We start from the raw sequence: 15,745 nt of genomic DNA, 5'->3' as shown, positions 1-15,745 counted from the left end.
TTTATACTTCAAGAAGTAATTTGTAATTTAAGCCAATCACAATAATCAATAGTGCAATTTTCCCATTATTTATTGTCATTTTACCGAATTTAGGTCTCCACTGAGAAGACATAAGACAAGTTAGAAGTGCTTTGTTTGTCATTGGCAGATTGCCATCTCTTTGCCCCGTTTAAAAACCGTATGTCAATTAGTTACTGCCATTTCAATGGCTCTGGTTCTCTGCTCAGAAAACATAAACACAAATTGTTCATTTTATCCACAATTTCTTTTTCTTTTTTTTGTCTTTTTTATATCAGTTCAGAAGTGAATAAGAAAAAAACTTTCTTGGCTATCCAATTCACTAAATTCATTTACCAAATGGAGAAGAAAAAATAAATACATTACAACTGCTCCAAGGAACAAGAGATTACAAGATGCAATTCATTTTTTATGAGTTGACTACAACAAATTAGGTATACAAGAACATATTTCTAACCATTAACAATTTTATGTCCAAGCTTCCCCTTTGACAAGGAACAAATGGGAGAATAAAAACCTAAGCATCTAGGCTGATAAATTACAGATGGGGATGAACTTCACTAGTAAAACACAATGAATCTCATTTTTGTGCCTGATCAGGGGTGGTTGCTTGCGGCAGAGGATGATGCTGTCCTGCCATTCAGTATCCCATTATCCATAGGTGGGGTTGATCCCCATTTCCCCTCTGATTCTGATGGCTCTATCACCATTACAGACCCATCAGTCAGTCCGATAGCAATTTGGTTGGGATCCTGTGGATGTGCCCCAACAACAAGCGGGTGCGCAGGTTGGCTTCTACAAAATATTACAACACAGATTAAAAAGCATCATTCACTTGTACATTAGTAGGCCAAACCCTTTATGCATTTCAAGCAAATTGTGATTTACTAAATATGCATGTACCGACCAACACATCAAGTGTCAACATGTTATGATAACTTTTGACATGCTTAAATACCAACAATCAAATTTCAGAAAAATTAAAGAGAATATTATTTCTTCCGCATACAAGCCATGATGCCCTAACTTACCCATTTAAAGCTGCCTGGGACAAGTACACCGACGGGGCAATACGACATCTTAGTCTCAGACTATCAGCATCAAACACCCCAATATTACCATCGCAAAAGGTGGCATAAACTAGTTGACTATTGCAGGAGTATGCTGCATAAGAAATGGGTGCAGACAGCACGTCTTGTGGGACCCACTGCACAGAAGAATGAATAAGATTAGGCAGGTACCAAGTTTGTCACCAGAAATCATTTGCAAAAATTTGAGTAAGCTTCCTACCTGCCGGATGCGGTCCATCTTGGAGGCATCATATATAGCCAATTGTGACTCATGGACCACCAGTAAGCGGATTTGGTCAGTGTGGAACTGCACTCTAGTGTCACCGACAGGTGCCTTTCCAGCAGGTATCTGGATTGTTACTAACTTCCTCTTCTCCCACGTGTCAATGCTCCACATACACAGCTGCAAAAAATAGTTACCATTTATTAAAACCAGAACCTACTTATAAGCAAAGGACATCATCCTAAAATGTTTATCTATTTTAGATTTAATAATTAATGAAATGTGCCCCAGCAGGCTTGTACAATGTCCTCAAAACTGGCCCCCAGATTTAAGATAAAGCAACAAATGGCAGGCTTTGAATGATGACAAGTAGAATAGATAAGAACCTCTCCAAGACAAACTGTCACACAATAGATGGTGTACAAATTTATCCATCTATTAGTACTGTTTTGTAGTATAAATCTTGAACAGAGCAAAAGAACCTTATAAGCCACTTACTTGAGCATCAGCCCCGGAAGACACCAGGATATTAAGATTTGTTGAAAAAGCTAAACCGGTAATCCGCTTCAGGTGACCCTTCAATTTTGATTTTACCTAAAAACAACAGATAAATTACATCAGTTTATATTAAGACAGCAACACAAACTTCTTGAGGGGGGAAAAAATGAGCAATTTTAGGAAGTAATTACCTCATCCACTCTAACATTATATATGTGGATGGTTGAATCCTCCATTCCAATAGCTATGATGTTGTTATCTTGAGGATGAAATGCTAGAAAGGTAGAAGCAGGGGGTGGTGGCATGAATGTTGTCATTACCTAGAAACAAGAGAAATTTATGGTCAACCATTAAGAATCCCAATTTGGACAAAGTTTGCCAAACATGTATGTAGAGACATACCTTGAATGTCATCATGTTAAATAACGAAACCTTTCCACCACAGGCTGACATTACATACGAGTCATTCTTTGATAGTGCTATACATGGAACTGCTTCTTCGAGATTGACACCTGAGACATCATTAGTCATAAGAAGACCACTGCTTGGTTGCCAATGCTGTGGAACGACACTGGCAGTGGCCTTCAAACACACAGACTTCAGAAATCTCTTCTCCAAGAAAAATCTCAAGCAATCATTCACCAAATATAGAGGGAAAAGTATAAGTGAACTCGCTCCAAGCTAGTTATTACCTTGCCACTTGGATTTTGTTCGTTCCGTGTCCACTTCCATAGCTTCTGAACACCATTTGACCCAAGTGCCAAGACCCCGACACCAGAATTTGTATATATAAGTCGAACAACCTAAGTATAAATGGGACACTTGAAGCACCATCAAATAGATAATAATAAAAAATCACTAATTACAAGATACTCGACGCACCTTGTTGGAAGAATCTGTGCTGTCAGGCATGGTAACTAATCGGCACTGGACGGCATCCACAATCTCAGATAGCTGCCAGGGTTTGGTTCTCTCAGTTACATCCTCCACGGTTCTTGGCTTTTCCATGCTTCTATTCATGGGATCAACTCCATTCTTAAAGGACAAAATCAAAACAAATAAACACTTTGCCATGGTGTATTTTCCCAAATGAAGTGCCTCATATTTACACACACACAAAGAAAGAAAAAAAATGAAAAAATGAAAAAAAAAAAAAAAGAAAAGAAAAGAAAGAATGAGAGAAAGAAGGAAAGAACGAAAGGAAGAAATGGGGGGAAAAAGGAACAATAATGGACAAAGATTTTCCCAAGAAGCAAAAGTAATATCATAAGCAGAAAGAAAACCTTAAACAGCTCAGTCCCACATTCTTGAACCAATCACTATGTATGTTCCAAGTGGAGGAGTATGTTCCCCTCACATCAAAGCAAAAGGTTTAGAAAGGCAGGCCCAACATGCAAGGGCACTGCAAGTGGAAACCAAGCTTAATACACGAGGGAAATGAGTTGACTGCTTTTTTTACCTTGTTATACTTTAGCTAGAACACAGAACTAGGGAAATCAGAGGACTATATAGTTTCTGTTCCTGTTTATGATATGTTGAATGCAGAAATGCATAATTGCTGCTGAACATATATATTTTACAAAAGTTTTATATTTTAAGTAATAAAGATCAAGCTGCATACAAGAATTGGAGAAGGCCTGACAGGGGAGCTCCTTTCAACTTTACAATTGACAGGATTAACATTTGCGATGGCAGAAGAGCCAGTTACCTAGACACAAAAATGAGATTGCAATAGATCCTATAAATTAAATATTCTTTAGGAAAAAATCAAATAAAACTAAAAGATATAGTTTCAACCTTAGCTGAAGCAGATTCAATGGGCGATCTTAATGCTTCAAATGATGGGGTTTCAATTGCTCTTAAAGACCTGATACCAGCAACATTTGCAAGTATCTTGAATCCATTGTCTGCTGTAGTAACAGCAAGAAGATTCCCTTCCTTATTGAATCTCAAACGAGGAAGGTTCTGAAACAATTGACATGAATATGTAAGAGCCTAATTTATAAAGCAGAGATGTCACTTACAAGAGCTAGAAAATCAACCATGTAATACTGACCGGGAGTCCACCATCGGCATCGGTGCTGGCGACAACATTGATACTGTCCATATCCCAAAATTTTATCTGGCTTTCTTCACCAGCAGCCAAAAAGTGATTCTGTGTTGTGTCAAACTGCACAACACCTACTGATTTCTTTCTACTAAACCCAGTATAACTCCTCTTTATTGCTCCTTCACTTTCATTCCATTCAACTAGATAAGAATCCCCATCTTTACTTGTCCCACAAGAGAACAGCCTAAAAAGGAGATTAAAAAAAGAATCAGAAGTAAAACAACATCAGTTTAAATAGGAAGTGGTAATAATGATTTTTTACAACAACTTTATCAAGACATCATAAAAGACACATCTAAAATGGAATGGAGTGAAAAAATAAATAAAAAATAAATAAAATTTACAAAATTTTGCCACTCCCATATTTTTTACGCTGTATCATAGATTTGACTAGTCTTACCTACTTCCGTCAGCACTGTAAAGCATTGTAGTACACCAGCGTCCAGGAGCATCATAATCAACTCTAGAACCCAAAGTGTCATACAGCCAGGCCTTTATTTTTCCATCAATAGCAGTTGAAAATATGAACTGCAAATTCACAAGTGCAACCCTTAATGCCACTGAAGCATGTTTTTCACCAGATAAAAAAAAAAAATATATATATATATATATATATAACATGATGCTACATACTCACAATTCATGCACAGAACACATCATGACAAAAAGGTGGTATGAGTAGTGGGAGGTGGCATTAAAGAATCATTGACATGGAAAGGTAAAGCAGTAGTAATGATGGAGATGGCAGGGAAATAGTGGTAGTCTAATGAATGTCATGGCATAGTAAAGTTCATGTCTGAAGGTTGACAGCACAAAGGTCGCTATGAAGATGTCAGGTCTGTCATCATGCGGCAACTTTAGTGTAATAGCAATAGAAAAGCCGGCACTAATGATGTAATGCAATGTAACAAGTTTTTTTTTGCCGGGGGGGGGGGGGGGTAACTGTATGATTTAACTGCAAACCCCTACCCTACTTCACAGATGCATTAACCATTCTACTGACTTCAACAGGTGGTCAAGTTGATTGTAGTTACAGGGTGGCAGTGGTGATGGCAGCATGGGCTACTTGAGTAATGGTGGTGCAATTTAGATGTATAGTACCGGTGGGAATAGTTGTGTCATGAAGAATGTTGGATGCAAAGAGGAGCCATCATTGTTGTGGAATTGTCATTCATATTCTCTTTCTCCATTATTGTTTGTGGTGATTATGGAGGCTTTGAGCCAGATGCTGATCGCTGCTTTGGATCAAGGCCATTTGACAGGGCTTTCAATGGGATCCAGGGAGTCCGAGGCTTTAGTTGTAAAATCATTTACTGTTTGCTGATGACACGTTGATTTTTATAGTGCGCAAGAAGAACAAATTCGACATCTGAGGTGTATCTTCCTATGCTTTGAGGCAGCTTCAGGTTTAAGGATTAACTTAGAAAAATCAAAAATTGTTCCTATTGGTGCGGTAAAGGATGTCGAAGGGTTGGCTCACCTACTTGGATGTCAGGTCGCTTCTTTGCCTTTGACTTACTTGGGTTTGCCATTGGGTGCATCTTACAAGTCTGTGTCTATTTGGAATGGTGTTATTGAGAAAATGGAAAGGAAGTTGGTTGGATGGAAGCGTATGTATTTGTCAAAGGATGGGCGGCTGACTCTTCTTAAAAGTACGCTTTCCAATCTTCCTACGTATCTCTTGTCGTTGTTTCCTATTCCAATGAGGGTGGCTAATCGTCTTGATAAAATTCAAAAGGCTTTTCTTGGGGGTGGTTTTGGAGATGAGGCCAAATTTCATTTAGTGAAATGGAATAGGATTTGTACTCCTTTGCATTCAGATGGGTTGGGAGTTCACAACTTCATCCAGTTTAATCGAGCACTTCTAGGTAAATGGTAGTGGAGATATGGTAGGGAGAGAGAGGCTTTATGGCGATTGGTGATTGATGCAAAATTTGAGAGCCTAGATGGTAGGTGGTGTTCGAAAGACGTGTCAGGTTCTTTTGGAGTGGGTGTGTGGAAACATATTAGGAGGAGATAGGAGAAGTTTTGTAATTTTGTTCGTTTTGAGGTGGGGGATGGGTCACATGTTAGTTTCTGGCATGATTGGTGGTGTGGGGATAGATCTTTGAAGCAGTGCTTTCCAGTTCTGTTTAGTATTGTGAGAAACAAAGATGTGATGGTGGTGGATAACTTGGTCGTTTATAATGGAGTTATTCAATGGAATGTTCTTTTTATGAGACAAATCCAGGATTGAGAGATAGAGATGGAGATGGTTCTTTCTCTCTTAGAGCGGCTTTATTCCACTTCGGTTCAACATGGAGAGGGGGACAAGTTAGTTTGGAACCCCTCTAAAAAGGGTTTATTTGAGGTGAGATCCTATTATGAAGTGCTTATTAGGAAAAATGGCCCATCATTTCTATGGAAAAGTATTTGGCGTGTTAAGGCTTCAACAAGGGTGGCTTTTTTGGTATGGTCAGCAGCTTTGAGTAAAATTTTGACGCAATAATAACTTGCGTAAGAGGAATGTCATAGTGATTGAATGGTGTTGTATGTGTAAGAAGAACGGGGAGTCTATTGATCATCTATTGCTTCACTATGAAGTCACCCATGATCTTTGGAGTTATTCTTATTTTATTCGGGCGTAGAGTGGGTTATGCCACGAACAATGTTAGCGTTGTTGACTAGTTGGGGCGCGTCAGTTGGGTTTGGTCATGTTAAAGAAGCTTGGTGGTTAGCTCCATTGTGTTTACTGTTGTGTATTTGGCAGGAACGGAATGCGCGGCTCTTTGAAGATGTAAAGACATCAATGGTGGAGCTTCAGAAGCGTTTGCTTAATATGTTATATTTTTGGATAGCGTCCCACCATTGCTTGAATGATTTTACTTATGTAGACTTTTTAAATTTATTCTCTTCTCGTCCCATTTAGAGGCTCTCTTGTATACTCCCCGTGTATAAGGGTTGCACCCCTCTACACTTTGATTGAATTGAAAATAAATAAATAATAAAAAATCAATAAGATTGTTGAACAGCTAGAAAAGGTACACATATACTAATTTTTTTGCATTTCATCAGATAGGACTCTACTTAATATACCCATAAATAGTTGTAGCAGCAGCAACCATGGGCTAGATGATGGCAATTATCAGATGAAGGTCGTCGAACAATAATCAGGTTTTATTATGACCATTACGTGTTAATTAATAAGTAAATTTAAGTTTTGCGTAAAAATATGCTTAATCAACCTTAAAACTACTTCATAAGCCTCGCTTGCATGTGAAAAAACCTGGTATCTTATAAAGTACTATTTTGGAATGAAAGCACTGAATGGGCTTGAAAGCCTTCTCACATTATTTGAAAATTGAGGATTATGCTACAGGGGACGAAGAGTAAACGTTGACAACCCATAAAGCTTTCTTCTTTTTCTAACATACCTGAATGTTCTCTTTGTGATGAGGACAGATAGAATATACTGGTGCCTCATGACCGGCAAAGTTGAATAGTTTTCTTCCACTCAAATCCCACACCTGTTTCACTTCTTCCATTTAGATAATGTGGAGATTTATTCATAAACCCAAACATATGATGACAATGTTTCTCACCTTTATCAGCTTATCATCTCCACAGGACACAAGACATGGTTGTTCATTTGCATGAGTATTTGCATGAGCAAAAGCCAAGTCATTCACACCTCCAACATGGGCATCAATCTACAATGACAGAGGAACGTGAGTCACTCTACAGTTTCATATTTTTTGCCTTGATAAACAAGCAGAAACAATATCACTTTACCTCTTTATGTTCGCGTAGATCATTCGACCCAGTATAAGCATACAAGTGAATCAAATGTTTGGTAAATGCAACCCCTGCAGTAAGAAAACCAATAAGTCATCCACACTGGCAGCATAAAATTTTTTGTCAATCACTATGTGCACATACCCACAAAATTTCCATCTGGACTCCATGTAACTCGGCTGACAGATATTGGTGTATCTTTGGCAACAGAAGCCTGTATAAATTCTCAAATGTAAGATTCCAACATGACTATAGCTCCATGTTCTCAAGCATGACAGTACTAGTATTCCAATAAAACCTAATAGATATGCCAAAGTATTGACATAATTTCGAGAAACATTTTCTTCACTTTTAAGTTATGATATTAATTTTAAGGAGGAAAGAGGATATAATGAAATAAATAACAAGCCAGTGTCTAAAACACAAACTATCACTAAAAGGTGAGACTAGAAACCTGAAATGTCAATGTACTACAGTCTGCCATATCCCATATCTTGAATGGCTTTGAAACCAACCTCTCACGCAACGCAAGTTCCCAGAGGGCAATTTCACCATTATTAGAACCAACTGATCAACAGACTAAGGGTCAGCAATAAGAATAAAAAATAAAGGAAAAAAAAAAAAAAAAAAAAAAAAAAAGCCTCCTGAACTAACAGCCAATTTTAGAATAGCCCCCTGAATTTTCAAGTGCACTAATATGACCCATCAAACTACTAAAGTGTGCCAAAAATGTAACTTTTGTCGAAATATTCTTATAATACACTTATTCTCTTAAAAACTAAAACAAAATGATTAATAAAAAAACAATAAAGAAATTTTAAAAAATATTAATATAAAACCAAAAAGTTAAAGAAATTAAAAAACAAATAAAAAAAAAAAAGAAGAAAATGAGTGGCTCGTGGGCCACCTGAGGGGAGGGTTGGCCTTCGAGCCACCCCCAATGGTGGATCTGGGGTCTGGGGTGGCCTTTGGAAGCCAGGGTCATTTTATTGATGCTAAAATGGCCTTTATTTTTAGTTTTATATATTTTATTAACAGTGGCACGTGTCATCATTTTATTGATACTAACGTGGCACACTAACAAAATCTGTCAAATGTTTTGACGGAATTTGATTGTAGGAAGTGATTTAGTTTTATAGATGTATATTTTTCATATATTGATTTTTTTTAGTAAGAGTGACACATGTTATCATTTCATTGGTGTTGACGTTGACACTAACAGAATCTGCCAAGTATTTTGACGGAATTTGACTACAATGACTAAATTGTTATTTTTTGCTTACTTTGAAGACTTTGGAATTTTTTTTATTCCGCAGTAAGCGATTTGTAATTCAGGTCAACCACATGGATTGATTTTGCATTTACCATTTTTTATATATATATATAGTTTAGTTTTTTTTTCAGTTTTTAAGAGAATAGGGGTATGATAGGAATATTTCGACAAAAGTGACCTTTTTGGCACAGTTTGGTAATTTGATAGGTCACATTAGTACACTTGAAAATTTAGGGATTTATTCTAAAATTGGTTGTTAGTTCATGGGACTTTTTTATATTTTTCCCAAAAATAAAACTGTAATCTTTTTGGTATGAAATTAGCTGTTACATAACCGCAATATGGACTGGGATGAAACTTTTTACCAAGAAGCAATGTGTGGTGAGAAGGATGAAAATCCATGCTTGTGACGGTGGATCCTTGATGCATTGTTATAGCTACTGTTCTCGGCAGGTCCTCCAGTGACCAAAGAGCTTGCTGTCGGGGAGTCGGATATGTGACCTGAAAAGTGGGGCACAGAAATGCAATATCAAGATTTATCACTAATTTCAGTTTGGTACCAGAAAGACAAAAGCCAATATGAGATATTCCAACATCACAAATAGGAAACAAAATATTTTCAATATTACCTCTTCAACAGATTGAGCAGGCCGCAGTCGTTTCATTAGGTGTTCATGATCTGTACTCTGATACTCCACTATACCTGGAGTTGCTGGAGGTGTTCTTGGACGTTTCAAGATTGAAACTGTTTTAAATTTAAAAAAATAAAATAAAATAAAAAGTGTATCATGCCATGCATACTGATCCACTGAGAAATAATTAAAGCAGAAATCAACGTGAGAACATCTGCTGAAGCAGAGTGAATCATCGGACCAAATATTTTCCAGGAGCCTCCAATATCCAATAGAATCCAGGCTCAAAGTTTACAAGATTATAAAAAATTCATTACCACAATTTATTCAACGTGCAACCAGAAATTAGAAACCATTGATGGTGATATTCAACACCTCTTCATTCATACTCCCCCCCCCCCCCCCCCCCCCCCCCCCCCCCCCCCACACACCACCCCCCCCCAAAAAAAAAAGACTGAAAAAATAAAATTAGTTTTGAAAAATTTTAGGGCAATTTTCATTACAAGAAGAAAAATGTTATCAGCACAATCTGCCAGAAATTGCTTGTTCTTCATGATTCAAACCATGAATTTATCTTTCAAAGTAAAATGAACCACTTCAATGCCCATTTCCGCTCAAGAAAAGTGCTAACCTTGGTTTTGTGGAACAGGTATGGATGATGCAGTAACAACAGCTGCCTGGACAGATGAAGCAGCAGAAGCATTGGCCATCCAACCTGCTAAAGCATTAGCATTAGCAGCTGCTGCAGTTGGTGGAAAGGGCTACACACATTAAAAGGGAAAAAAAAAAAAACTAGTTAGTCAACAAAAGAAGTTTTTGATCCTAAATATGCTTAATAAAAAGAGAAAGAAAACATATCAAATCCTCTAAGGTGCACAATATCATACACCATGAGCTCCAAGTGAGGTATAAGCAGCAGGCTTTGCAACTGCTGCAATCGGGAGATTGACAGGTGTTGGTGGAAGAGGACCATTAGGAGGTGCACAAGTGTGGTCTGTGAATAAAGTTTTAATGTCCGGGTTTGGCCTTGGGTTCTTGCAGAGCTGGTGCTGCCAATTCAAACTACGTACAAAATAGTCACAGATCAGATATCAAATAACCATTTATAGGCACAAAAAGCAGAACAAAGGAGAGCTACATATATGATAACATGAAGTAAAGCAATGATCATCCTCCATATCCTTGCAATTCTTACTTACTGCATACCAAGAAGGGGAGAGAGAGAGAGAGAGAGAGCACAGGAAAAAGGCTTGACTCATTTAAGGAAATACTTTTCTTACAAAAGGACATAAAGATGATTAGTAAACATATCAAGATAAGCTACAGCAGTTCACTAATTCCCCACACAGTGGGAACAAACAAATAAACTCAAGCTCAGCTAGTGTTACGAGGTGGCAGAATAAAACAAGAATTCTCTGCTAAGAAAAGGGAACTTAGAAAAGAAAAGGAGACAAGAACGCAGCTTCTTGAACGTAATTGACACGCAGAGAGGATTTAGAAAATGCAAAGATAGCATAAAGGCAAACTAAAGAGAATAAATTATAAAAACTTCAGCTTGCTTATAACCCATTTTATATCAGCCACACCTTTGGTTTATTAAAGTCCGCAGTCTTGATGACTTCAGAGTGGGGAAAACAAGCTTATCACGAAAGAGGGGATTTGCTTCTATGAGCTTTTTAAGCTCGATCAACATTATGCTACGAGCTGTTTTGGTATCACCATACTTGGAGAGCTGCTCATTTTCCCTGTAATTCGAACCCATGAAAGAAAATGGTCACGTTTTAACAGATATAAGAAGCTCTTTGGTTTGTTTCATTAACTCATATAATACAGGCAGTAGCATAAATCGGAGTTCATGAAAGTAGAATTCTACCTTGGTACTTTGGGTCTCTTTTTTCTTTTTTTTTTCTTTTTTTTTTTTCTTTTGGGTTGGGGGAGAGGAGTATTAGGGAAAGGAAACTTCAGATTAGGCTTATCATTTTAAGCACATTGCCATCGTTTGATAAATTTGGCGAGTAACTCAAATAGTAGATCATTACAAATTGCATTCGAAATAATGAATTATATGCAAGCAAGAACCAAATTCTTGCAACCTCATAATCTGCCTTGGTAGCCTATCAATATAATTATGTTTTCTTTCTCCTACTGTAATTTTTTTATCACCAACTTACACATTAAGATTCACCAACCTCTGCAAATATTCAGTAAAGAAGATAGTTTAAGGTCACTATAGAAGCTTCAAAACTCCTTCACAGGCTTGTCATATTGGTGCTACTAACTGCATCACAATCCTGACACCATTCTACATGCCTGTCATTTGTCATGTGCTCAGATTATTTATTATATTCACTGTCGTAAACTACAATTTCTAGCTACTACACCACGTATAGACCTACCACTTCTCGTAAAATTATATTGAATGGAGGATTGATGCTTCATTATCCTTACGAGGAAAAAAGGGAAAAGTAAAGCAATGAGACATGAATTTTGTCTCATATGTTACCTTAGGTTTTATTAAACATAATACTCATCTAAAAACTGGGCCAAGTTGTTTAACTAGGCTCAATTAAGCAAAGCTTTCTTTTTCCAAAAATAGAAATTCAATGTAACTTTCTTTTCTCACCTTTTTTTTTTTCATTAATTATACAGATCTAAAAAGAAAGTAGCTGATCAATAGATTCAATATTATGCCTGCTAATAAATTTGTTTGCCATAGAGGTGCAAGAAATTACCTGAAATTGCCAAGAGTTAATAGCTGAGTGATTTCTTTGTACAATTCCTCATTGAATGTTGAGAATACTTTCAAATCATTCACTAATATTTCAACAGCCTTCGCCTTGTCTTGCCTATAATATAATTTAACACACAAAGAGAAGACAAAATTATACTTTCCATCAAAAAGATAAAGAATTAAAAACGATATCAATACGTGTATTTTAAATATACCGATCAAGTGCTTCAAGATACTTCTGCTTCCTGATCTCAAAGAATATCTTCATGGAGTATCTATTATCATCAACTTTGGTAAATCCCGCTAAATACTTCTCTACTTCTTCCCACTCTCCAGCCTGAACTTTCTCCTCAAAGTACTTCATGTTGAAGAAAAACCCTGATTCTTTCTCAAGCCTAAAAAAAGCAACATTTTTTTAGACAAAAACAGCCAAATGATTACTAATTCACATGAAGTTACTTAATTTAAGAAAAAGAAAGCCGAACGAATATGGAAAGAAAAAATAAGACACTTAAGTCTAAGATATATCATTAGTTGAATCCCTAGTCCCTAAATTCTTCACTCAGCCCTTCTAATAAATTTAGATGGCTTCGTTAAGTTGAGATCTTTCTTTCCATTTCTTCTTCATATTCAGATTTACAAATTCCCAGATTTCTCAATAGCCAAAAGCAGAAAAAAAAAAATAAGAACCTACATCTTAAATTTATATTTGTCGTGACCAAATAAGACAACCTCACCACTCGGCGGCACCTACTGCAGTTATATTGCTCAGTTTAACAGAAACTATAATTCTTTTCAAAAATTTCCCTCCTTTTCTTCCCTTCCCTTTTCCTCATTTCTCTCCAAAACTGAACACACTCTAATTTTAATTTCAGGAAAACAGCTAGTACAACATCAAATTCCATACTCTCTATGGCCTACAACCAGACCAAAGCCAAAAAAAAATCCACTGAACTGAAATCAATACAACTATTCGGCTCAGTCATAGTCACCAAGTTCACAACATGTTACTGAAAAGACGCACATATATATAAGCCTCAAATTCACAATTTTCCTTTTTCACTATACAAATCCCAGGATACATTCATAAACACATACACACAAAGTTCAAATTCACGACTTCCATCTTATCTTTCCCGCCATTTCCCTCCATTTTCTCCACGCCAAACACACATGAGCACATAATCCACAAATAAACACATATTTGCATAAACAAAAAGCAAGAGAGAGAGAGACTCACTTGTGCACAGACTCCTTGAACTTCTCCTCCTCCAGAAATTGGAGTATGAGAAACACCAATTCTCTGCTCAGAGACGACATCCTTCCCGCTTAGAACCCCCGACAAACAAAAACCAATATCCAGACCCTCCAAAAACTCCAAATTCCACCAAAACACGCACTCCCAGTCCCAGTCCAAACTCACAAATGCTCAAACCGCCTCAGAATCCCCGAAATCTCCGCTTCTTCCAAGGATTTCACTGCACGAATTACTAGGATTCTAGGGTTTCAAAGGCTGCGGATAAGGGAGATATATAGAGAGGGAGAGAGAAAGAGAGACTTGGTCTCGCTATCTTCGATGCGTTTGTACAGGGGTCCTTTCTCTTTCTACTGACCTATCAGTGATAAGCACAGTGTCCTATTTGATAAGTACAGTAACTTATCGTGTTCGGTTGATAAGCTATCATTGCGTGAGTGATAAGGCAAACGCAAGGGTGTTCCGGATTCGAAACCACTAATTCAAATCTAGTGAATATTCGCTACACACGTCCAGTCGTATCGTGATTCGTACCCTCGATACCCCATTTCTTTTCTCTACTGTCGCTTTCCGCTTTTTTGTTTTCTTGTTTGGCGCTGCACCGAGAGGAATGAATGGTCTTTGACGCCAATCTCTCGCGATTCTCTCGCGGTATTTTATTTTTGTTTTGTGGTTTTCTTTTTTATTGCTCGTTTTCTGCGCGCCGTGTAAAGAGATATGGTGGGACCCGCGAGTTTGGTTGTCGGTTTCTTTTTTTGTTTTGTCTAATCTTGCTGTCCGTTTCTATTTAGGGTGACGGAATCTTTAATTTAAGAGCCACTAATTTATTCTTTTACCTCATTTATTATATTTATGTCATATTTATTAATCTTACATGTTTTAAGTAGCTTAGATATATATTATATCATATTTATTAATATGACTTGTTTTAAATTGCTTATATTCACAGCCCTCAAGCAATCATGTTTTCCTCGATTTTTTTTAAATATTATTATAATTTTTTGAAAAGTAAAATTTTACCTACTAAATTTTTTTATTCTTCAGTTTTACCCTTCAAATTCTAAGTAATAGCTTCGCCCTTGCTTATATTATAAAATTTACATATATACTATATGTCACTTAAAACACATCGTACCATTCAGCATAATATGTATGTCATAAATGGGTAGCATTACTCTTTTAGATCATTGCTAGACACTATAAAATTTACAATATTTATAAAGTTTTTGACACATCATTCAAAATTTTAATGTATTGACATAGTAGTTGCCAAGTAAGATACCACATCAATTTATAAAATAATTATAGTAAAATTGATGGCATTTCTAGTTTTTTTTTTTTTTAATAAAAAAAAAGTGTGCAGAAAGTAAAATTTGAGAATATGATATCTTTATTGGGTTGGATGTTGCTAGAGGTGCTAGGAGTTCTTTACAAACGGGTGTAATCACTACAAAAAATGGAGTCTTTAACGTCTTTTTTATTCACTACCTTTTGCAAAAACGTTGTTAATTGCATAGTATCACTACCTTTTGTAAAAATGACTCTTTCAACTAAGAGATAGAGTCATATTTTAGTTAAGTCGTTGAAATCAAGGTGTTTAGGTCATTTTTTCTACTACCCTTTATTAAAGTGACATAATATGTAGAGTTTAATTAGCAACTTTTTGATGAATTTATCGTAAAGGTCTCCTAATTTTCTTATTTTTTGTCCTTTAAAATATATGACTACTCATTGGCCTCTAGCGTCACTTTGCAATAGGCGTTGGTTTGAAATAAATTTGAGTTACTTTTCGTCCTTTTACTTTCAACTAAATAAATTTTAATAAAAAATTGAAACTAAAACCGCTAGTTTAAAGCAAGTGGTTTTATTTTTTTGAATTCTGTAAAAACGGTTGTCATACACTCAACGCCAACTGTGCAACCATTAATCTTTAAAGATTAAATCCTAGCCATCTAATACCTTCAATCTTGACCATTCATTCCTCAAATAACCCTATATTTTTTCTTCTTCTTCTGCGCCGTTGTTGGATGAACTCCCAAGTCCAAGTCAGTAAAAAAAGTTAAAAACTCTCCACTCTTCCTCCTTTGCAGTTCCGACTTTGGCAACCTCACCCTCGCCTTCGCACTCGCCGCCGATGTTCCTAGCGGTCAAGTTCTTCGCT

At 36.6% G+C, this 15,745-nt stretch overlaps 1 protein-coding gene across 1 annotated transcript; it reads right to left on the bottom strand.

The window, feature by feature from the left end:
* Positions 1-358: 358 nt before the first annotated feature.
* Positions 359-13,910, bottom strand: LOC133851275 (topless-related protein 3-like). Its single transcript, XM_062287613.1, has 25 exons — positions 13,570-13,910; positions 12,545-12,724; positions 12,331-12,444; positions 11,185-11,343; positions 10,486-10,660; positions 10,230-10,359; positions 9,596-9,711; positions 9,332-9,467; positions 8,148-8,260; positions 7,838-7,907; positions 7,691-7,764; positions 7,501-7,608; positions 7,333-7,425; positions 4,320-4,447; positions 3,866-4,103; positions 3,607-3,774; positions 3,431-3,517; positions 2,692-2,844; positions 2,502-2,612; positions 2,212-2,391; positions 2,001-2,129; positions 1,810-1,905; positions 1,309-1,491; positions 1,050-1,225; positions 359-813 (listed from the first exon to the last, which is right to left on the bottom strand). Exons 1-25 carry the CDS (start codon positions 13,647-13,649, stop codon positions 615-617), a joined length of 3,396 nt encoding a protein of 1,131 aa, XP_062143597.1. The 5' UTR covers positions 13,650-13,910; the 3' UTR covers positions 359-614.
* Between the last annotated feature and the right edge of the window lie 1,835 nt (positions 13,911-15,745).

Source organism: Alnus glutinosa, chromosome 12 (assembly GCF_958979055.1).
Source record: "Alnus glutinosa chromosome 12, dhAlnGlut1.1, whole genome shotgun sequence".
Classification (NCBI taxonomy): domain Eukaryota; kingdom Viridiplantae; phylum Streptophyta; class Magnoliopsida; order Fagales; family Betulaceae; genus Alnus; species Alnus glutinosa.
This window is presented reverse-complemented; position numbering and strand designations above follow the sequence as displayed.

Coding starts and splice junctions, on each gene's coding strand:
- LOC133851275 (XM_062287613.1), bottom strand. CDS start 13,649: ATGTCGTCTCTGAGCAGAGAATTGGTGTTTCTCATACTCCAATTTCTG. Junction 11,344..12,330: donor TTAACTCTTGGCAATTTCAG/GTAATTTCTTGC, acceptor TTCGAATTACAG/GGAAAATGAGCAGCTCTCCA. Junction 2,613..2,691: donor GCACAGATTCTTCCAACAAG/GTGCGTCGAGTA, acceptor ATTTATACTTAG/GTTGTTCGACTTATATATAC.